The 23,592-nt window shown below is 44.7% G+C and overlaps 1 protein-coding gene and 1 non-coding gene across 5 annotated transcripts; one reads left to right on the top strand and one right to left on the bottom strand.

Moving 5' to 3' along the window:
- Positions 1 to 146: 146 nt before the first annotated feature.
- On the bottom strand, positions 147 to 23,261 carry Shisa5 (shisa family member 5). Of its 4 annotated transcripts, none has more exons than XM_027933951.2 (6): positions 23,065 to 23,261; positions 20,642 to 20,798; positions 8,407 to 8,490; positions 1,870 to 1,985; positions 1,475 to 1,687; positions 147 to 1,309 (listed from the first exon to the last, which is right to left on the bottom strand). In XM_027933951.2, the coding sequence occupies exons 1-6, from the start codon at positions 23,135 to 23,137 to the stop codon at positions 1,230 to 1,232; spliced, it is 723 nt and encodes a 240-aa protein (XP_027789752.1). In that variant the 5' UTR covers positions 23,138 to 23,261; the 3' UTR covers positions 147 to 1,229. The 4 variants fall into 4 exon arrangements, with proteins under 4 accessions (XP_027789752.1, XP_071471856.1, XP_027789753.2 ...); XM_071615755.1 differs by lacking the exon at positions 23,065 to 23,261 and adding an exon at positions 12,800 to 12,836 and having other exon boundaries at positions 20,642 to 20,761; XM_027933952.2 differs by lacking the exons at positions 20,642 to 20,798; positions 23,065 to 23,261 and adding exons at positions 12,800 to 12,836; positions 19,019 to 19,124.
- On the top strand, positions 11,450 to 11,556 carry LOC114091575 (U6 spliceosomal RNA). The gene has a single exon (XR_003582512.1). It is a non-coding gene; the product is annotated as a U6 spliceosomal RNA (small nuclear RNA).
- Positions 23,262 to 23,592: the final 331 nt, after the last annotated feature.

Genomic DNA, 23,592 nt, shown 5'->3' with positions numbered 1-23,592 from the left:
TTACTCTCTTCACAAAATAAGCAAACCTTTGAGCCCAGTAAAAGTAGGAAAAATACATATATCCAAATAGTGAATGGAAACAATACTCAGCCTAAGGCTCAATCCCAGTTACTAAGGCTCTGAAAAAAAAAAAAGGAGATGGCAGCTCTGAATATTTGTTTTTATTATAAACAAGGGTGCAGACTCTAGACTCTTAGAAACACATTAACAGATTGAAAGCTAAAACAGACCTGGTCAAACATTAACAGGGGCAGGGTACACCGAGGTATTTGTATCTGGGTCAGAGCTGCCACCGAAGCCCCCCACCCTCACCTTTGGTCCAGATGGTCCCTTGGCCCTGGTGTCCCTACTGCTAGGACAACTATAGATTGGGGTATATGAGTTGGATATTCCTATCAGGCTAGGACCAGGGGAAACAGAGTATCAGAGGTTAGGTTGTGGATCAGTTTCTCTCCATACATTTCAGCTTCACATCAACTATCACACATCTTAAAACAGAAAACAGGCAAAATATTTGGCTAAAAGTAAAAAACACTGCAGGAAGGATACCTGAGTGTGTTGGTGGAAAGGCCCCCTTGCCCACCTGTGGCAGGGGCCGGGCAGCAAGGGGGACAGCTTCCCCACTGGTGGTAGGAATCATGAGTGCATCTGGCCCTGCAGGAAGGATGGAAGGACAGTCCAGATAGAGAGCTGTCAGGTAGATGGGACTGTGCCTGGGGTGTGTTGACATCAGGAGCCGACCAACCTCCACTGAGTATGGCACCCACTCCAGGGACACCTACCCAAAGCACTGAGCTTCAGCCAGATCCCATACTTTGTCTACTTGCCTGCTTCACAGCACAGGCTCTGCAAAGGGTAACCCAAACCCTAGGAAAAAGCCATGATTTTGAGCAGCAACTGGCCATTCCTAAAACCAGAATACATGGCCCATGGTGCCCATAAAAATTGCAATCCTAATGTGACAGACTGAACCTGGTAACCCTGGAGTGAGTTGGAAAAGACCTACCCCATTTTTTAAATATGCTTGAGATTTCAGGAAGCATGATTTCAAGTGAGGAAGCAAAAGTTTGGTCCCAGCCTACTCTGGCAAGGATTGTTCCCTACCTGGTCAGTATCAGAGGAAGCCACGTGTCTAGACAGGACACACACACCACACACAGGGCAGTAAAGAACTGTGCCTGCACACCACTCACACACAACATAATCAAGTGGCAGCTAGAGAGGCAAACTCAGGGGGCTGCCTTTGGGGGATCCATGTAGGCCGGGTTATAAGGAGGCTGGCTGGCAGGGTATGGCATGGCTGCACCTCCTGAAAGTAAAGAGGACATTAGTTAGCTGTGGCACAGTGGGCTGTAATGCAAATGCGCTGGCTAGCAGAAAGGGACAGAAACATCCAATGACATACCCTGGGATACGGGGGCACAGGCATGAGCTGAGGGGCAGGCAGAGTCACAGAATTTGCAGTGGTACTCACCAGCTAAGGTCTCATGGTAGGCTGGTGGGCCCACGGGCTGGGCTGGATAGGGTGGTGGGTACTGTGTCGGGTAGGGTGCTGCTGGCATCCCTGGCTGCGGGGGCATGGGATGGTAGCCCTGGTATGTTGGTCCAGGATAGCTAGGGGGCACACTTGGAGGCTGAGGGTAAGGTGCATGCACCACAGTGGTGGCAGTGGTGGTGGTCACAACGGCTGCAAAGAGAATCCCATTTAAGACACTCCAGTTCCCCAGGTCTTGAGGTTGGCTTGCCCCTCATCCCTCCAGCTTGGCCAAAGTAGGGCTCTGGTCAGCTGCCCTTGCCTATCCAGGAATCTGGACCTGCACAGAAGAAGGGTCCCGGTAGGATGAGGGGTGGGGCGTGGGGCATGCTTACGACGTGGTCGGCGGCACATCTTGTACAAACAGCAGCAGGAGCAGGTGAAGCAGACGATGATGGTGACAACAGAGAGCACAAAGATGGTGAGGCCGATGGCTACAGTTGCTCCAAACCTGCCAAAGAGCTGGTCATGACCCAAGGCCCCTCCCCCTCCCAGGAGAAGCAGTCCATACCTCAACTGCTCCAAGGAACATCCCTCTTACCAAAAAAGACTCTAAGCAATATAGATACCGAAACTTCCTAGTTGTGTAGTTGAACCTGTCTCAGTGTCAGTTTCCTCACATGTAAAATGGGGTTATTTGTGAGCTAGGAGCTCTGTAAAGCTCCTAGCCCAGGGTCTGTCCTCTGCTCCCCTCTCAGGTCCTCTGCACCTTACCCTCAGCCTCCTGCATATACACCTTGTCCATCACCACCCCCGCCCCTGCAACCACAAAGCAGATGGCTATCAGGAACGTGCCACAAGCTAGGTACTGTGGCACGGTTGCTTCCTAGATGAGAAAACTAAAAGTAGACAGGATGATTTGGAGGGGCAGGGTGGGCAGAGCAGTGGTCTCTGTAAGAGACTTCCCTGACCAACCCAGGTGTCCACAGAATGAGGGCTTGCCCTGTGAAAAAACAGGGTAGGAAGTTCACCAAAACAGACTTCCAAAGATAGACAGGGCCCCTTACTATCCTCCCATGTTCCCAGGGGCCCCAAAGTATTCTTATAGAAGGTAAATGCTTGGTAAATAAATGCACCACGTACATTCAAAGTTGGAAATAGCTTTGTTAGCTACAGGGCATGTGCCACCTTGGAGGCCAGGGAGGGTGTGGGTCCCACCCTACCCCAACATGGGCTTCCAGTTCACAGCCCAGAGGAGCAACACACTCTCAGTATGGCTGGGCTCCCCAGCCAAAGAAAAGGCTCTGCACACTCTAGGCTCAAAAGCACCCAGGCAAGCTCCCAGGATGGGAGCCATCACCATCAAGTGGCCAGTACAAGCCCTTAAGACAGGACCATCAGACCATAGCTGTCTCCCTGCCCAACTAGAGGCAGGAATGTAGGAACCCACATTCATACACAATCAATGACATGCCCAGGCAGAGCCAGCGTCAGTTCTGGAGCAAGCTCTGTTTCCTGTCTCAGTCTCTAAAGAATGGCGCCCAAGCTCACCCCATGTTAGCCTCCGCCTTCACCCTAGGGCCTCCTGCATGCCTGGAATTTCCCCTTTTCAAGAGAGGCCACTCAGTTTCAATCTCCTCCCCTTTCAAGGAAAAGAAAAGCAAATCGCCTCCTCAGTCCTGCCCATCCCTGACGTCAGCGGCAGGAAGGACAGACACAAGAGGCCCTGGAGCCACCCTCTTAAAGACACAGTCATGGCCCAGGTGCCAGCAGCCAGGAGGGGACTAAGGGGGAGAAGGAGAAGCCAAGGCACTGGGAGCCTTTCCAGAGCCGCCTTTGATCCTCACTTGCCTCAGCTGTCTGCTACCCAGAATAGCTCCACTGGGGGATCTGAGAGATGCCCCAGCCTGGGCATGCCTGAACAACACACAAGCTCACCTCTAGCTCCTCACCACCCTACTGCCTACTCTGTTGCAGCCATTCTCCCAGATGAGCACCTTCATCCACCTACCCCCTCCAGCACAACCCTAGGGCCCTGGATGACAAACATGATACTTCCAGCAGGTCCCTTTTGCTTCTCCTCTTCTACCAGCATACTCTCCAAGCTTCTATTTGGCCTTACTAAGATGCAGTTGCCACCCCACTGCACCATCCTACCAGGTCTGACCATGGCACCCCCTGCTGAAATGTACACTATGACTCTTCTAGCTGTTGGAAACAATAATTTGCTTTATAAGTAAAGTACTTGCTAAATTGTGGGTATATGTGTAGTTTTCTGTATGTATATTATAGTTGACAATTAAAGAAGAAAAAAGTCTGGAGTTTGTCTAACTAGACATAAACTTAAAATAAAGAAATTTCCAATTTTTAACTAAAAATTTAAATAAAACTCCCTGTTAGATCTACAAAATCTGTCATGATCTGGGACTCTCACACTCCCTCCTTGTCTGTGCTCCAGTCACATGAACCTTTCAGTTTTTGAAAGTACTATGCTGTATCCTACCTCAGGGCCTTTGCACAAGCAGGTCCTTCTGCCTGGTGGGTGCTTTTCTTCCCCCCATCCTCACTCCTACATAATTAATTCCTTCTCGCTCTTCAAACCTCAGTTCAAAGCATCAGCTCCCTACAGATGAGGTCAGGCTTCTTGACAAATGCTTTTACAGAATTAAGTTCCTTTCTACCTCAATATGTAAACAAGAGTTCCTTTGTGCTGGGCGCAGTGGTGCATGCCTGTAATCCCAGCAGCTAGGGAGGCTGAGGCAGGAAGATCATGAGTTCAAAGCCAGCCTTAGCAAAAGCAAGACACTAAGTAACTCAGCAAGACCTTGTCTCTAAATAAAATACAAAATAGGGGTGGGGATATAACTCAGTGGTCCAGTGCCCCTGAGTTCAGTCCTTGGTAAACCACCTCCCCACCAAAAATAATAATAATAATAATTCCTTTGTGTGAGCACTTGATAAACTGCATCTTACGCCTGCCTTAGGCAATTACTATATTTCCAGGGCCTAAAACATAGCAGGTTCCTAATAAATGAATTATTAAATTCACTCAGGGACCCCAAGGGCAGCCCCTGGCAGGACTGTCAGGCCTGATGCTCTGAGGAAACCAAGCAACACTCAAGAGCGGTTGCAGAATGTGGCAGAGGACCATGGCCACATCAGGTTTCAGAATTAATGGAACTACACCACCAATAGGAAGGAAGGGGCGTCCCCAAAAGGGGTCAAGCCAAAATCAAGGAGTCTGAAGATCAAGTTCAGAAGGCAGAGTCAGCCTAAGCAGGAGACCAATGGAGCGAACAGCTTGAGGGTTGGGGCTTGAGGGCCTCCAGGAGGTGGAAGATGCCCAGTGTTTAGACAATAAAAGAGCTGTCTCTGGACTAAGACAACCCATGATACTGGCAAGACACCAGACAGTCTATAACGCAGTGTGTGGGCCCAAGAACCACAGAAAGAACACTTTGAGGACAGGAAGACATCCCAGGTTCATGATGCTCTCACATCTCACCTCATGGACCTGTCTTTCCTGCTCATCGTCACAGCAGAGTCAGGGCAGAGGGTCAATAGTGACTGGCCCCCCAGTTACTATGACCAGAGATTCTACTACTCAGGTCCTTGAAAACATACCAGTCAAGTCCAATAGTCCTGTGAGTGGCAAGGAGCTGGGACAGGACAATGAAATCAGGATCCAAAAAAACAGTGATAGAGGGACCAACAAAACTCTAAAGAGGAAACACACCAAGTCGATGCAGGCCACCAACCATTCAACAGGGCAGGGCAAGAGTCACTTGCCAAAGCAAGGTAGAGAAGACCTGGGCTGACATAAAGCCAACAGGCCACACGGCCATACTATGGGAAGCCAAGGTCCACGTTGAAGGAAGACACAACCCAAGCAGGGTGTGATGTCTCAAGGTGAGGCAGGTCTGGGCTCTTCCAGGTCCCTGTGCTCTAAGAACCTGGTGCCTCATTCCTCGGGAACCCAAGAAGTAACCCAGAGATGAGAGCCAAAGGAGAGGGCTCAAGATGAGGAAAAGAGGAAAGCTGATAAGAGAAAATGGGGGCAGAACTGGTGCAGACCTCTGGCCCACAGGGCCTTTCCTCTTCTAGGCTTCTCCCAAGATCCTGGCCACAGCCAGGGCAGCAGGAGCTGGACCTCCACCAAAGAACCAACCCTCTAGTAGGCAAACAGAGCCCTCAGCCAAGGATGGTACACAGGAATACCCAGCAGAAAGGGTGTCTCCTAGGGACTTGGAAAGGCAACCACCTGAGGGTGTTCACAAAAGTATCATGGATAGCAGGGCATGGTGGCACATGCCTGTAATCCCAGCAGCTCAGGAGGCTGAGGCAGGAGGATCACAAGTCCAAAACCAGCCTCAGCAAAAAGCAAGGCACTAAGCAACTCGGTGAGACCCTGTCTTTAAATAAAATACAAAATAGGGCTGGGGATGTGGCTCAGTGGTCAAGTGCCCCTGAGTTCAATCCCCAGTATCAAAAAAAAGAAAAAGAAAAAGACTCCTTATTCTATGTCATCACCTCTGTACTCTCACAGCTCAAGTCTCCACCACTGCCAATAAAGTCCTGCACACTAATTCCTCCTCCAATTCCTATCTCACTCCTCTGTTCACTGCCAAGTCTCTCCAGGGAGCTGTCTCACTGTACACACTTTCAACTCAATTCTCAATCTACTCCACTGAACAGCTTTTGCCAAGGGCACCATGCCTCTGCAAGGTGATGTCCCCAACTCACAGTGCAGTTTACAATACTACCTTCCTGAACTTCCTGATGTTCTATCCCCTCTCTGAACCCTTTCTCTCATCTCCTCCTGCTGCCATTTCTCAAACACCACTGACCCTCAGATTCAATCCTCAACATTTTTCTCACTCTTCTCACCCAAAGGATCTGGGATGAGTCTTTCACCCCAAACCCATGAGTAGGACTTATCCTGCATATGTCCTGTATCCCCACACAGGGATGGATGCCCAGCCCGGTCTCCAAAGAAGAGACCAGGGCAGCCCCTATGTCTGTCCACCCTCTTGTGTCTTGCTGGCTGGCAGCTGCTAAAGGCCAGACTCCATCTTCCCCCTCCCCCTATCCTTCCCCTCAAGTACTGTCTCCCCGCTCACCTCCAACACCTCTGGCCAGCGGGCCACAGCTACTTCCACTGGCTGTCTGCCATACCCACTCCATCTGCTCTTTTCATCCTCTAGAGAAGCCAGAGTGGTCCTCTTCCTAAAATACCACATAGACCCCAGCACTGCACACAACCTTCTATAGTACCCACTATACTCAAGTTGAGGCTCAGTCTTGGCTGCCCCCAGGTCTACAATAGCTGGGTATCAGAATATCCTATGGGGCCACCTGAAAGCCCATGTTCCTGCATGAAGGCTCTCCCTGGATGTGGAAGAGCTCATTGAGGTCTCAGTACCTGTCCTGCCAAAAGAACAACCAGTCCCCAGGACTACAAAAGAGGGAAGGAAGGAAGGAGGGAAGGAAAACAAAGGGGCAACTAGGCCTGAGTGGGCCCCTTCTGCTGAAAGGAACTTACAGACACATCAGGGCAGGAGACAGCTCAGGAAACAGACTCCCTTCAGAAAACACATGCACACGTGGCTGCATGCTCACTCTACCCACACAAACATGCATTTCAACACCTGTAATGGTGGTGACAAGACAGGGCAGGAGCCTGGTCAAGGGGACTGGAGTTTGGGGAACAGGGTTGCTTCTAGGTCCCCTGAGATGAGGGTCTCAACACAGTGACTAGTGACTATGATCCATAAACTCTGATACAATAACCATGGCATCTGCTCTCCCAGCACCTCTGCCCCACCGTTATCACCCTATCACCACACTCACTGCCCCTACCATTGCCCCTATCATAGCCATCATTACCCCACCACCATGACTGCCACCATTGACCATCGCCTCATCTGATCACCACTGCCCCCATGACCATCACCATTGTTGTGGTTTGGCTGTGAGGTGTCCCCCAAAAGTTCACGTGTGAGACAACGCAAGAAGGTTCAGAGGAGAAATGATTGGGCTGTAAATCTTAATCCAATCAGTTATTTAATCCCCTGATAAGGATGAACTGAGTGATAACTGAAGTGGTAGAGTGTGGCTAGAGGAGGTGGGAATTGGGGCATGGCTTTGGGGTATATATTTTATCTGGAGAGTGGAGTCTCTCTCTACTTTCTGATAATGTGAGCTACTTCCCTCTGCCACACTCTTCTACCATGATATTCAGCCTCATCTGGAACCCCAAGGAAAGGTGCTGGACTTCTATGGACTGAGACCTCTGAAACCATAAGCCCTCAAATAAATCTTTTCTCCTCTACAGTTGTGCTGGTCAGGTCCTTTAATTACAGCAACAAAAAAAAAGCTGACTAAAACAACCATCATTACCTCACATTTTATCACTGCTGCCCTCACCACCTGTCACTTCCTCCTCTATCACCTAAGCCTATCAGTCACCGCTGCCCCACCCCATCACAGCTGCCCCCCACCCCAACACATTAAGGAAGACAATTCTCCAACATAAAAGTTAAAGGTCCTGTTGGCCAGGCACGGTGGTGTGCACTTATGATTCCAGTGACACAGGAGGCTGAGGCAGGAGGATCACAAATTCAAAGCCAGCTTCAGCAATACATATATATATATATATATATATATATATATATATATATGCCTTAAGCAACTTAGTGAGACTCTCTCACTCTCAATCAAAAATTAAAAAGGGCTAGGGATGTGGCTCCTTGGTTAAGTGCCCCTGGGTTCAATCCCTGGTACAAAAAAGGTAAATAAAAGTTCTGATGGTCAGACATGATGACAACTTCCTTGGGGCCCCACTGCATTGACTCTGCACCATCCCGCCCCTACAGGTCTCACCAAGCCCACTTGTCACTTCTACCAGGAAGCCGCATCACAGTTTTATTTACCCTGACATGGGGTCGCTGTCAAAGCCAGATCCAAACCTCAGCGCTGAGCCCAGCTGCTCCAGTGGCTCCGTGTGGATGGGTGCACTGCAAAGAAGGAAGCTCATGAGAAACCCACTTGAACCCCACCTGCATACCAGGAACAAACACACTATCTTATGGCATAAACATAACATGAATCAAAGCTATCATGTACTGGTAGTTTTCAAGGTTTCCAGAAGAGCTATTACACACACCAAATCTCACACTGCAATGTCACACATTCTTCTCAGGTGCACCAGGGACAGTATCCAGGACACACCACATGTAATGTTACAAAATAAGTCTCAGTAGTTCTCAAAAGACAGATATACAACATATCTTTTCTAACCACATAGGGTAAGGTTACAAACCAATAACAGGAGACTATGCTGTCACAAAGTTAAAAATACAAAAAAGGGCTGGGCCCAGTAGTGCACACCTGTAATCCCAGTATATCAATAGGCTGAGGCAGGAGGATTGAATTCAAAGCTAGCCTCAGTAACAGGGAGGCACTAAGTAGCCCTGTCTCAAAATAGGGCTGCGGATGTGGCTCAGTGGGGTTGAGTGCCCCTGAGTTCAATCCCTGGTACCAAATAAACAAATAAATAAATAAAAGAAGTGCTTAAAAAACAAAACACACACACACACACACACACACACACACACACCCCACATACTTAATTAACATGATTCAAAAAGACAAATTTTTAAAAAACTTGTGAATTATAGTATGTTAAATAAGAAATCATGAAGGAAATTAACAAATATATAGATAAAAAATTATAAAAAAAATAGTACAGATCAAAATTCATGAAATATAGCCTAAGTAGTTCTTGAAGGGAAATTTATACTTTTAGTAGAATTTATCAGGAAAGAAAAAAGGTTAAAAATAAACAAGATTGGCTGGCCATGGTGGTGCACACCTATAATCCCATTGACCTGGGAGGCCAAAGCAGAAAGATCACAAGTTCAAGGCCAGCAGCAACAATTTAGCAAGGCCCTAAGCAACTTAGCAAGATGCTGTCTCAAAATAAAAAAAAATAAAAATAAAGGGGGTGTAGCTTACTGGTAAAGTACCCCTGGGTTCAATCTCCAATACCAAAATTTAAAAAAATATATAAGACTATTGAACTCAAGAAGATAAAAGTGAAAGCAACACAGTATGGCACAGTGGTACATGCCTGTAATTCCAGCTACTTCAAGAGGCTGAGGCAGAATAATAAAAAATTGGAGTCAGACATGTATAACTTAGCAAGAATCTCTCTGCAAATATAAAACTTAAAAGAGCTGGGAGTATAATTCAAAGGTAGAGCACCCCTGGGTTTAATTTCCAGTACCATTAAAAAAAATGAAAGTAATAGAGAAACCCCCCCCCCCGAAAAACAAAGAAGAAACCAAACAGTAAATAACAGCCACAGAAAATAATAGAGAAGATAAATCCAAAGCTGAAGGACCTCTAGCAAGACTAAGTAAGGAAAAGAAAAAGATACAAAACAGAGGGAAAAAAGTAGAATAAAAAGGGAAAATCATAGGTACAATAGATACATTAAAAATGGTAACCTAAGGCTGAGGTAAAAAGCACACACCTAGTATATATAAGGCTCGATGCAATTCCCAGCACTGTAAAAATAAATTAATTAATAAAATAATTTTGTCTGGATTCTGACTTTAACCAACCACCTCTGGAAAGGCATTCTGGAAGATAGGGGAAGTAACTGATCACACACTAATATTGAAAGCTACAGAGTTACTGTTAATTACGCCAAATATATCACTGATATGGTAGTCATATTTCTTTTTAAAGAACTCATTTTAGCCTGACTGTAGAGCATGCCTGCGATCCCAGCAACTTGAGAGACTGAGGCAGGAGGATTGCAAGTTCAAAGCCAGTCTCAGCAACTTAGTGAGGCCCTAACCAACTTAGTAAGACCTTGTTCTCAACATAAAAAAATTAAAAGGACTGTGGTTGTGCTCAGTGGTTAAGTGCACCTAAAATAAAATAAATAAATAAATAAATAAAAATATAAAGGCCTCATTTTTAAATTTTTTTAATTTGTTTTAATTAGTTATACATGACAGTAGACTGAATTTGTGCACTTTTATATATTATACATAGCTGGGATATAATTTCTCCTTTTTCTGAGTGTATATGTTGTGGAATCACATTGGTCATGCAGTCACATATATACATAAAGCAATAATGTCTGTTTCGTTCTACTATCCTTCCTATCCCTACCTCCCCACTCCTTCCCTCCCTTCACTTCCCTCCACCTAATCTAAGGTAACTCTACTTCTCTAGTGCCCCCATTTATTGTGAATTAGCAACCACATATTAGAGAACACATTCAGCCTCTGGTTTTGGGGATTGGTTTATTTTGTTTAGCATGATTCTCCAACTCCATCCATTTATCAACAAATGCCATAATTTCATTCTTCTTTAAAGCTGAGTAATATTCAATTGAATATATATATACCACATTTTCTTTATCTAGTCATCTATTGAAGGACATCTAGATTGGTTCCATAGTTTAGCTATTGTGAATTGAGCTGCTATAAATATTGACGTGGCTGCATCACTATAGTATGTTGATTTTAAGTCTAAAGGCCTCATTTTTAATGAAGAAAGCTAACAGTTAAGGAGAAATTCTTGTAATTCTGGAATTGTTTTTTTTTTTTTTGGGGGGGGGGGAGGTTATGTTTCAGCAGTACTGGGGATCAAATTGAGGGCCTTGTGCATGCTAGGCATATGCTCTACTGCTGAGCTACAGCCCCAGTCCCCCTTTTCTGAATTATTTTAAAGCCAATTCCAGCTGGGCTCAGTGGCGCATGCCAGTAATCCCAGCAACTTGGGAGGCTGAGGCAGGAAGATCACAAGTTCCAGACCAGCCTTGGCAACTTAGGCCCTAAGCAACTTAGCAACTAAGCAACTCTGTCTCAAAATAAAAAAAAAAAAATAAAAGGGCTCAGTGGTGAAATGCTTCTGGGTTCAATCCCCAGTACCCCAACCCCCCAAAATTACTGTGGGCTGCTCCCTTCAGCAGCACTTATGCTAAAATTGGAACAATACAGAGAAGATTACATTGGCCCCTGCACAAGGATGACATGAAAATTTGTGAAGTGGTCCATATTTTGTGTAGTTCTTAAAAGATTATTTGACAATTGTATATTCTTTTCAAGAAGACACACTCAAGGTACAATGAGTGGCACCTGATATTGAAAGTGTGACTTTCATATTTAAAAAAAAAAAAAAAAAATCAGTGTGGAGCTGAAAATTAACTCCGTGTAGAATTTTTTTTTTTTTTTTGTACCAGGCATTAAACACAGGGGCACTGGACCACTGAGCCACATCTCCTATTTTGTATTTTATTTAGAGACAGGTCTCACTGAGTTGATGAGGACCTCACCACTCCTGAAGCTGTCTTTGAACTCTCAATCCTCCTATCTCAGCCTCCCAAACCCCTGGGATTACAGGCATGTGCCACTGTGCCAGCTCCAGGACAGAACATTTGCCTAGCATGAGCTAGGCCCTGGGTTTGATCTTCAGCACTGCATAATTAATTAATTAATCAGTTTGAAAGCATTGGAGGGTAATGACATGGAGAATACACAGCTGGGACCCAGTGGCAGTAAGGCTGGTAACAAAGATCATAAATATGCATCATACCCAAGGTCTTTCTTCTCCTAGGAGAGTTACAAGGGTGGGAGGCCCTGATGACACTCATCCACTTGTACTGTGACCTGAAAAGCTGTTTCTTGAGAAGAAAGGAGCTTCTAATCATCTCAGCCCTGCAATCAGGCCAAAGTGATCTTAGAGTGCTAATGTCCCTGGAGAGTCCTGAGCTCCAAATTTCTATAATCAATTTTGCAAATGTACCATCAAGCACACAATCGAAACTTTTCAGGATCACTAAGACACTAAACAACAGGAACAGAAAAACAACAGCAATAACTGACAATAAAAACATCCACAGGGACTTTAAGTACTGAAGTTATCAGACACTGACATTAGGATAACATGTTTAATATTACAGTGAAGGCTGGGGATATAACTCAGTTGGTAGAGTGCTTGCCTCGCTTGCACCACAAAAAAAAAAAAAAAAAAAAAGAACACAGTGAGACTAAAGAAAAGAAGATCTTACAAAGACTAAAGAAAAAAAAGTGAGTGATCCTGAGAACAGGAAATAGGAAATATATTGGATATTTGGCTAAAGAAATTTCTAAGCAAACGTTGAAGGAGCAGCTTAATTTTTCTTGATGGCTTATAGTAAAATGCAAAAAGAAAAAAATGAATCAAAGACGGAATTAGCAAAAACTAATCATAATAAAGATTAGGAAAATTTGGGCCTAGGGGTAAGTTCAGTGGTAGAGCACTTACCCAGCATGCACGAGGCCCTGGGATTCAATATCCAACACTGCAAGAAAAAGAAAAAAAGAAAAAGAAAGAAAGAAAAGAAAAACTTTGGAAAATTCTCAGCCTATCATATACAGTCAATAAATACAATAGTCTATAGAGTCAATACAATCCAAGATGGTTTTACGAAACTAATTCTAAAATTTACAGTGCTAAGAATTGATCCCAGGGGTGCTGTACTACCAAGCTATATATCCCAGCCCTCTTTGTTTTTTTGTTTTTTTCAGACAGGGACTCAATAAATTGCCCGGGCTGACCTCAAAGTTGTAACCCTCTTGCCTCCAGCCTCTCAAATCACTGGGATTATAGGTATGCACCATTGCACCAGTTTAATTCTAAAATTTATATGGAAATACAAAGGCCAAAAATAACCACGACTCTATTGAAAAATATCAAGCCTTCCTATGAAACTACAGTAATTGTGAGTCTTCTATTAGTTCAAAGATAGACAAATAGACCAGTGCAACAGAACAGAACCTAGAAACATATCCATGCCTATATAGACACTCAAGTTGATAATAAAGTTGTCACTGAAGAATGATTAAAAAAAAAAAAACACTTTTCTCAGTAAATGGTCCTGGTTCAACTGGATATCTATATTTGAAAATGAAACTTGATTCCTTCTTAATCTACTATTAGGCATATACTCAAAGACTCAGGAGGCTGAGGCAGAATAATCATAAGTTTAAGACCAGGCTGGGCAATTTAGTGAGACTATGTCTCAAAACAAATTTTTTTAAAAAAGGGAAGAAGATGTAGCTCAGTGGTAAAGTGCCCCAGGTTCAATCCCCAATGAAAGGAAGGAAGGAAGGAAGGAAGAAAGAGAGAGAGAAAGAAAAATAAAGAGAGAAAGAGAGAAACAGAGAGAGAGAAAAAAGAAAAAGAGAAAGAGAGAGAGAAAGAAAGAAAGAAGGAAGGAAAGAAAGAAAGCAAGCAAGAAAGAAAGAAACAAACAAACAAACTGAACATAGTGGTGAACACCTGTAATCCCAGCAACTCAGGAGGTTTAGGCAGAAGGACTGCAAGTTCTAGGCCAGCCTCAGCAACTTAGCAAGATCCTGTCTCAAAATAAAACATAAAAAAGAGCTGAGGGGACTGGAGTATAGCCCAGTGGTAGACTGCTTGCCTAGCATGTGTGACACACTGAATTTGATCCTCAGTACCACATAAAAATAATTTTTAAAAAAGGTATTGTGTCCATCTACAACTAAAAAAAAAAAAAAAAAAAAAAAGCCTGAGGATATGCCTCAGTGGTTAAAGGCTTCTGAGTTCAACCCCTAGTCACAATAACCCCCCACCCAAAAAAAAGAAAGAAAGAAAGAAAAGAAAAGCATAAACAAGGGTACCAAAAGATATGTACAAGAATGCTCAAAGCAGGGGCTGGGATTGTGGCTCAGTGGTAGAGCATTTGCTTCTCACGCACGAGGCACTGGGTTCGATCCTTGGCACCACATAAAAGTAAATAAATAAGATAAAGATATTGGGTCCATCTACAACTTAAAAAAAAAAAAAAAAGAATGCTCAAAGCAGAGCTGGGAACAGTGGTGCATACCAATAATCCCAGCAACTCAGGAGGCTAAGTCAAGTTTAAGACCAGACTGTGAAATTTAGGAAGACCCTATCTCAAAATTTAAAAATTTTTAAATGGGCTGGGGATATGGTTCAGTGGTAGAGTACCCTTGGGTTTAACTCCCAATACCAAAAAAAGAGAATAGTTATAGGTCATAGCAGCAACCATTTATAATAGACAAAAAAATAAAAATAACCCAGATATTCATCAACATTAGAATGAATAAATAAGTTATGGTGAATATTATAATACCATACACCAAGGAAATAACACAATGTGTATCAAACTCCACAATATTAACAGAAAGAAAACACACCAAACCACAGGCAATCTATGTATGATATATAGATTTTGTATGTAGGCATACCTGTATGCATATGTGAGAGAGAGAGAAAGAGAAAGCTGGCAAACAGCTGCTTTGGGGAAAACAGAAGAGATGTAAAATGAAAGGGAATGTGAGGGGCTTCTGGGTACTATGATGCTCTATTCTTAGCCTGAATAGGTTATGGTTATATAAATGTGAGGTGTTTTTTTTTTTAATTATTTTTAGAGACACAGGACACTAGAATGTATTTTGGCATATTAAACATACATGGAGTATAACTTACTCTAATTAGAATCCCATTTTTGTGGTTGAACATGATGTGGAGTAAACCCTGGTCATGTATTAATATATGAACATAGGAAAGTTAGTCCAATTCATTCTACTGTCTTTCCTATTTCCATCTCCACTCCCTTCCCTTCATTCTCCTTTGTCTAGTCCAATGAACTTCTAGTCTTCCCTTCCCTCCAAATGTAAGTCTTTATCTTGTGATAATTCACTAAAATTATATACTTCAGATTTGTCTAATTTTATGTGTATGTTATCTATTACCTAAGGAAGTTTTGGTGTCTGGCAGGGTAGCTCAGTAGTAGAAAATGTGCTTAGCATGAACAGACCCTGGGTTCAACCCCAACATACAAAAAAAAGTTTCTTCAAGGCTCCAAAGAAGCTATTCTCCCCTCAAGAAGAAAGACAAAACTGAATCATGGAATTTAGAGATGCATACTTGAGCATTATAACTCTAAAGAAAAGTTTACCAGAATCAGTAGCCTATAGTCCCTGCTACTTGGGAGACAAAGGCAGGAGGACTGCCAGTTTGAGTTCAGCCTTACCAACTAAGCAAGACCTGTGTCAAAAAAAAAGGGGGGGGGGGGGCTTCGGATGTAGCTCAGTGGGAAAGCACACCAAGGGAGGGAGGGAGGGAGGGAGGGAGGGAAGGAAGGAAGGAAGGAAGGAAGGAAAGTTTTTTGTTTTTTGTTTTTTGGTACCAGAAATTGAACCCAGGGGTTCTTAACCACTGAGCCACATCCCCAGCCCATTTTTATTTTTTATTTAGAGACAGGGTCTTGTTAAGTTGCTGATACTGGCTTTGAACTTATGATTCTCCTTCTTCAGCCTCCCCAGTCACTGGGATTACAGGCATGCATCACCATGCTGGCAAGAAGGATTTTTTAAAACTCTAAAAAATGGACTAGTGGTGTAACTCAATGGTAGAGCATTTGCCTAGAATATGTGAGGCCCTGGGTTCAATTTCCAGTAGTGAAAAGAGAAGAAAAAAGTTATGTAAAAGTTAGAATAATAGTTACCTTTTTAGGAGGTGGGAGAGATACTGATTGGGAGTGGGCTCAAACAGACTTCTGAGTTGCAGATATATGTTCACTTCTGGGTGGTGGTATATGCTGGTAGTAAGTTTTGTGACAAATTACTGGTTTGTATACTTATTTGTGTGCTTTCTTGTGCATAATATACAGAATATATTGTGTACAATGAAATTATATAAAACAATCTGGGTGGATGGGTTGAGAATTATGTAAACTGAGTGGTTACAAGACATTATTCAGGAAGCATCAAGGAGACGAAATATGGAAGAGAAGCTAGAAAACAGACACTGGAGGGAGAAGAGTAGCATGTATCTAATTAGAGTTTCAGAAGAAAAGGAGAAGACGGGGGAAGGAGTAATATTTAAAGAAATAATGGCGGCCAGGTGCAGTGGCACATGCCTGAAATCCCAGCTAGTCAGGAGGCTAAGGCAGAAGATCACAAGTTCAAGGCCAGCCTGGGCAATTTAGTAAGAACCTGTCTCAAAATAAAAAAATAAAAAGGACTGAGAATATAGCTCAGCCCTAGTTTCAAGCCTAGTACTTCCAAAAAAGAAAAAAAAAAAAAAAAAGAATGATAGAAAATTTTCCATAACTAATGAGAGATACTAAACCACAGATTTAAAAAGCTCACAAATACATAGCACCAAAAGTTAAAAGGAACCCATACCTAAATATATTATAATGTAACTGAACAATATCAAAGAAGAATTTTTTTTAAATGAGCTTTCAGCTAAGAATCACCACATATTTGAGAATTTTTTTTTTTTAATATTTATTTTTCAGTTTTCGGCGGACACAACATCTTTGTTTGTATGTGGTGCTGAGGATCGAACCCGGGCCGCACGCATGCCAGGCAAGCGCGCTACCGCTTGAGCCACATCCCCAGCCCCGAAGAAAATCTTAAAAAGTCCTCAGAAGAGATTTTTATTGAGGGGTAGAGGTCATGCCAGAGTACTTGCCTAGCCAGATTTATTTTAAATGAGGGACACACTGACTGTTTTACTCCTATCTGAACAGAAATAATGGATACTAAAAGACTGTGTATAATAGAACCTTCGATATGCCAAGAGAAAAATACAATCAACCTAAGTTCAATGATAGCCATAAAACTAAGTTCCATGCTCAGATAAAATATTATTTTAGAATGAGATTAACATAATTTATCATATTAAGAGAATAAAACAGAAAAATCATAAAATCTCAACAGAGAAAAAGCATTAGACAAAATTCAACACCCTGCTGGGCACAGTAGCGCATACCTGTAATCCCAGTGGCACAGGAGGCTGAGGCAGAGGAATCACAAGTTCAAAGCCAGTCTAAGCAACTTAGCAAGGCCCTAAGCAACTTAGTGAGACCTTGTCTCTAAACAAAATATTTTAAAAGGGGTGGGGATGTCGCTCAGCAACCCTGGGTTCAATTCCTGATACAAAAAAAAAAATAGCCCTTCGAGATTAAAACTACAAGTGAGGACTGGGGTTGTGGCTCAGTGGTAGAGCGCTTGCGTAGCACCACATAAAAATGAATGAATAAAACAAAAATATTGTGTCCATGGACTGGGGTTGTGGCTTAGCGGTACAGTGCTTGCCTAGCACATGTAAGGCCCTGGGTTCAATCCTTAGCACCACATAAAAATAAATAAATAAAATAATGGTATTGTGTCCAACTACAACTAAAAAATAATATTACCCAAAAAATATATTGTGTCCATCTATAACTAAAAAGAAAAAAAAACTGCAATTAAACCAGGAATAGCAGGGAACTTCCTCAACCCAATAAAGGGCACCTATTAAAAAGCTACAGGTAATATCATAAGTGAAAGACTGAATGCTCTCCCTCAAAATTTGAAATAAGACATAGACATCTGCAACTAGCCAGTGCAATAAGGCAAGAAAAAGGGATTAAAGGCATCAGTTAGAAAAGAAGTAAATAGTGGGGAAAAATGGCATAAAAACAATACAGAAAAAAAAGAAAGTACAGAAGTACAGAACAAGAGAGATAAACAGTACAATAAAATAATACAATAATACACAGAGTATATTGTGTACAATGTAACAGTATATAAAACAATCTGGGGGGATGGGTTGAGAATTATGTAAACTGAGTGGTTATAAGACATTATTCAGGAAGCAAATAGAGTTCTATAATATCAATAACTTCACTACATTTAACACCTTTTTTTTTTTTTTTTGGTATCAGGGATTGAACTCAGGGGCACTCGACTACTGACCAACATCCCCAGTCCTATTTTATATTTTACAGACAAGGTTTCACTCAGTTGCTTAGCACCTTGCTTTTGCCGAGGCTGCCTTTGAACTCATGATCCTCCTGCCTTGGGCTCCCTAGCCGCTGGGATTAAAGATGTGCACCACAGTGCCTGGCTTAGCATCTTTTTTTTTTTTTTATAGTGTCAGAGTTTAAACCCAGGACCTCACACCTGCTAAGCATACATTCTATCACTGAGCTACACCTCCAGCCAATACATTACACTTAAATGGAATAAATGTTCCTGCTTTTTTATTTATTTTTTTTTTAATTATCATAGGCCAGGTGCCCATACTTGTAGTCCCCAGCTACTCAGGAGGCTGTGACAGGAGAGTTAGTTGAGTTCAGGAGTTCGAAGCCTGCCTGGGCAACATAGTGAGACAGACAAAGGAAGGAGGTGGGGGGCAGGGTGAGGGAAGGAAGGGAAGAAATAAAACAACAACAACAACAACAATTTTTAAAATTAAGGTATTTGTGAAATACAAAGATACCCAAAAACTGAAAGTAAAAGGGTAGAATATGATCTATCTATCGGGAACCCTCAACCTTGGCTGAGAAGTATGCAGCCACTCCCAAGAGCACTGGGAAGTCCTTAGTAATTCAGTGACATCCCTCTGATCCAGCAATTGTACTCCAGTAGATATTTTCAGGTAATTCTTATAGGCTCCATAAAAAGAGGAAAGGAGGAACTATATAAGGATACCTACCACAACCATCTATGATGGCAACACTTTTGGGCTCACACCATGGAGAATCACACAGTTGGTGGGCACAGGCCAGATGTGCACACAGAAACATACAAACACTACACAGAATGCAAAAAGTAAGGGAGTTCATTGTAATCCTACATATGTGCCCACAACATAATATAGACTTGGCAAGAACACAATTAAAAGGATATAACTAGGGCTGGGGCTATAGCTCAGTGGCAGAATGCTACACGTGTGAGGCACTGGGTTTGATCCTCAGCACCACATAAAAATAAATAAATAAAGATATTGTGTCCACCTATAACTAATTTTATATATATATATATATATATATATATATATATATATATTTTTTTTTTTTTTTTTTTTTTTTTTTTTTTAAAGGATATACCTTAAGCTCAGCAGACTGGTTGCCTATGGAGTAGGAGAGGAATAGAATGGTCAGAAAGATTTAAGTAAATATATAAGATGGGGGGGCAGAAAGGGGCTAGTCTTGCCCAAACCAGTGATGAGCACCTGACATAAGCTGAGGAGTATGACCACTTCAACTCTCTACATCTGTGGTCAAACATGAAAAAAACACAGAATATGGCAAAGGGAGATATACCTTGGTATAAGGCCATGACAAAATCTACACCCCAGATACAGGGTAAATATGGGTCATGCTGGGAGGACATAACACTCATACCCTGTGCCCTGCACAAAGCACACACACAACCAGGTGCATGCACACACTATGGGTACACTTACACCCAGATGTAGGAGGCCGACTAGCTGGTGACTGTGTCTGTCTCCCCTGCTGACAGGTGTGGCATTGTGGCATTGTCAGAGGTCACTCTGAGATCTGGTTGCCTGGGTAACGGAGACGACTGCCCCCATCTTTTAGGGTGCGAGTGACTGTGTCTTCGTGCATGGGCATGCCTTCCTACATCCCCAAGGGTGGAGCTATGCTCACCTATTCCTTTATAATATTACCCCTTGCCCTGTTTTGAATAGAATGTTCCATGGAAACGCCTTTTGTGTGTCCCTTTCTCTTACTCTGTCCTTGGGTGTGTCCTACCTAGATGTCAGTCAACCTGCTGACAGCAGACATCATTAAGTAGACTCAGCCCCCTGAAACCTGACCCCTTGCCTCATTTGAATGGCTTCTCCTTAGTAAAAGGGGTAAGCATGTGCTCGCTCACTCTCTCTCTCTCTCTTTCTGCGGACCCTTAAGGTCAGAGGAGCTGTCACAGCACCCCCAAAGAAAAAGATATTTCTGTCTCTTGTGTGATTATTTCACTCAGCCCAATTCCCCTGGAGTGACCCCTGATGCAACCTGGCACCCAGATGCCCACCCTAAGGGCATGTTGATACAGGTACACACCCAGCGTGAGCTACAGGGACAGAGCCAGCTGAGGTCACTGACCCATGCCTAAGAAACCTGCTCTGCCCAAGACTGGGCAAACCAGTGCCCTTGAGGATGGGGGAGCAGAGCAAAGGACAAATTGTGTAGGTCTAGTGAATCAAGCCCAGAGGAGGGGGTCCAATGCCCAGTCATCATCTTATGAGGGTGGACAGGCCTAAGGAGCAGTACTCTCCTGCGGCAATGAGGCTCCAATCATCCACCAGTGTACCAACCTGGTCTCAGGTACAGCACACATTTCTTCATTCCACTCGAATTTCTTCAGCACATCAGAACAGCAGTATTGGTCGAAACAGGAACCACAGCAGAAATCAGGACAGGACTCAGGGAATAGGTTGCTTCCAGGAGCAGCCATGCACACCTCGCCGTGGGCTAGAAGACACAGGCACACCTGTTCCCTCTGACCCACAGGCACAGAGACTTCCCCAGCACAGCCACCAAGCACAAGCATGCTCTGGACCATACTTGTCAGTGGCCAATTGTCCAGCCTTGCCCTCTATCCTGGGCCTCAGCAGAAGTGCCCTAACTGATCTCACTCTCTCCCCCTGCCAATCTGCTGGCCTTCTGATGAAGAGTGACATTTTCAAGTTTGAGTCTGACTGGGCTTCTCCCCACTCTCAGACCTCCCCTGGTTTCCACTGCTTCAAGATCAGGCTGAGTCCTCAAAGCAGGATGAAGACTGCAAAGGGCCTTGAAAAATCACTCCAACTTTCCAGGTTAGCCACACTGCCTGTTTCTCATCTCCCACCTTCAACTCTACTCATCCTTCCAGACCTTACTCCAAGCCACCTCCTCCAGAAGCTGCCAAGACCAGCAGGTACGCAGTTTAATGGTAATACTCCTGACCACCTGCAGAGACCAGACACTGGACTATTCAGTTTATAATCCTCATTTTCTCTCCAAATCACTCAGCCACAGCAGCTTAATTTACTGAATACCACATCTGCAAGGGCCTGACCTTCACAAGCCCCCAAATGCCTGCAGGCTGACTCCTGACCAATTCAGTCAGCCAGTCACACCCATCACAAATATCCATAAAAGCAGGTGCCTAGGAAATATCTGTGTTCTCAGTGACAGTATATGAAGTCCTGGAGCTCTCTCAAGGACTGTCAGACACAGAGGTGGAACCTAGTGACAATCTTGCAAACTTCAATATACAATATCATGCTGAGAAAACCAATGACCCAGGCCTCTGAGGTTTGCAAACCTTCAGGAAGATGCTACAGTCAGATGTTCTCGTGTTTCCTTAGGCTACCTTAACATAGACTTAGACCCCATAAGCCAGAGGAATAGTACTAGATTCTGCCAAGGCAGATCCCTAATGGAACACCCAGTTCAGAAAGGCCCATATGACTACAGTAGGCTGAGGACAAGTCTGATGATAATCCCTGAAGTAAGCCTGGAAACAATCCTGGCACAGCACGTGGGCCTCAGACTTCACAATCCTAAACTGGCCAAGCCCCCAGGCAGTGTCTCGAAACCCAGAGTAGTTGGTGTATCATGCACCCTGAGGCTATGAAGAGGGCAGCCTAAAGACAGAGACACTGAGTGACTCCTTGAGAAACAAAGTGCCATGGGGCTGCACTTTGTTCTTGGCAATTCCAGGAAAAACCCTTCTCTGGGCAAAGCTATAGAGCAGAGGTTAGGACCACTGACAGGCCCAGCTCAGCTAGGTGGCCACCTGAAAACAGGTATTCTTAGCATGGCCCAGCTGTGGCAGCTAAGTTGAATCCACCTTTACTTGGGCCTTTACAGCAAGAGCTACAGGCCAGGTCAGGCTGAAGACACATACTGGTGAGTCTTTCAGGCCCAGGCCACGATACAAATGCTCTTCTGACAATCACTCTGCTCAAGGCTCCCCAGACATGGGGCCTGGGACCCTCCCACAGGCTCATGCTCACTCTAGGGGTTACTCATTCTAAGTACAGAACTCCCCCTTCTCATTTCTCCACCCCAGGTCCTCCAGTTTTGTCTTAGCCCTCAGGAAACAAAGCCTTTCTCCTCCAGAAAATCACCAGCCCCAAAGTGTCTTTGGCTCTTCAAGGATGGGCAGAAGACTGTTTTAAATTCCCATCCCTAAAAGGCCCCTAGCCTGCCCTCTCCAGTCTGAGTCATCAGTCTACAATCACATACAAGGTGGTGGTGTCTCTTCCAGCGCCTGCAGGAACACAAGGGCCAAGGAGGCGAGAGGGGCGTGGAGAAGGGGGTAGGCGAGGGGAGGGGAGACGGGGTAGGGGGGGTCCCCAATCATGAAACAGAGGCTGAGAGGGACAGCCTCTGAGGGAGGGGCCCCGCCTCCTTGCTGCTATGCCTGGTCAATGCCAGGCAAGGGAATCCTACTCCAGCCTCTGGGGACCCAATCCCCTAGAACATCAGAGGAAGGCTGAACCCTCGTCACCATGCCAGGACAGAACAAAGGTGGCAGTTGCCTGGGGTCTAGGCAGTATCAATTCAGGCGAGGTGGAGTGCTGGAGTGGAGAAGAGGTCCGTCGTAAAGTTGGCGCACCGCCTCGCGGGTATTAGGATTAGGCGGGGAGCACTGTGAGGCTGGTGCTGCCTGGCTTGTCCTAGGAGCAGCACAGGGAAGTGAGTGACCCTGTCCCTGGGCAGGACACACCGCCCCTCCCCCCAGGCTCACCACCCGGAGGCGGCGATAACAGCAGCAGCAGCAACAGCAACAGGGTCGGTCGTGCCGAGACCGGCGCAGCCATGGTTGGACGGACAGACGGACTAATGGACAGACGGAAGCACAGGGTTGTGGGGCTGCCAGAGTCTCAGCGACCAGCGCGGCGGCCCGCTTTCTTGCCCCGCCTCGGCCGGTTCCCGGAACCCCCGCCCGGTAGAGGAGGAGGGGTGCGGAGGGAGGGGAAGCGGACGCCCCTCCCAGCCTTGGGGCCAGCTACACGCCGGGTGTCTGCGCGGAAAACTTGGGACGCGTTTCCGGCACGCATGCCGTAGCACCCAAGTTGCCTTCTGCTCACCGGATACTTTATAGGGGAGACCCCCAGTCCCCAGCCCTCGGGGCTTGGAGAGGGTCCCAGTGGGAATCTGCAAACTAACACTTGAGCGCCTACTGTATGCCTCTGGAAGGCCGTGCCTAGCCCCTCCCTCCCTGCGCCACGGTTTCCTCTTTTGCTTTGAGGATCTTTTCTTTGAGAGGTGCTTA

This window comes from Marmota flaviventris, chromosome 8 (assembly GCF_047511675.1).
Source record: "Marmota flaviventris isolate mMarFla1 chromosome 8, mMarFla1.hap1, whole genome shotgun sequence".
Classification (NCBI taxonomy): Eukaryota; Metazoa; Chordata; class Mammalia; order Rodentia; family Sciuridae; genus Marmota; species Marmota flaviventris.
Note: the sequence above shows the minus strand (reverse complement) of the source record. Positions and strands in the feature narration are given on the sequence as shown.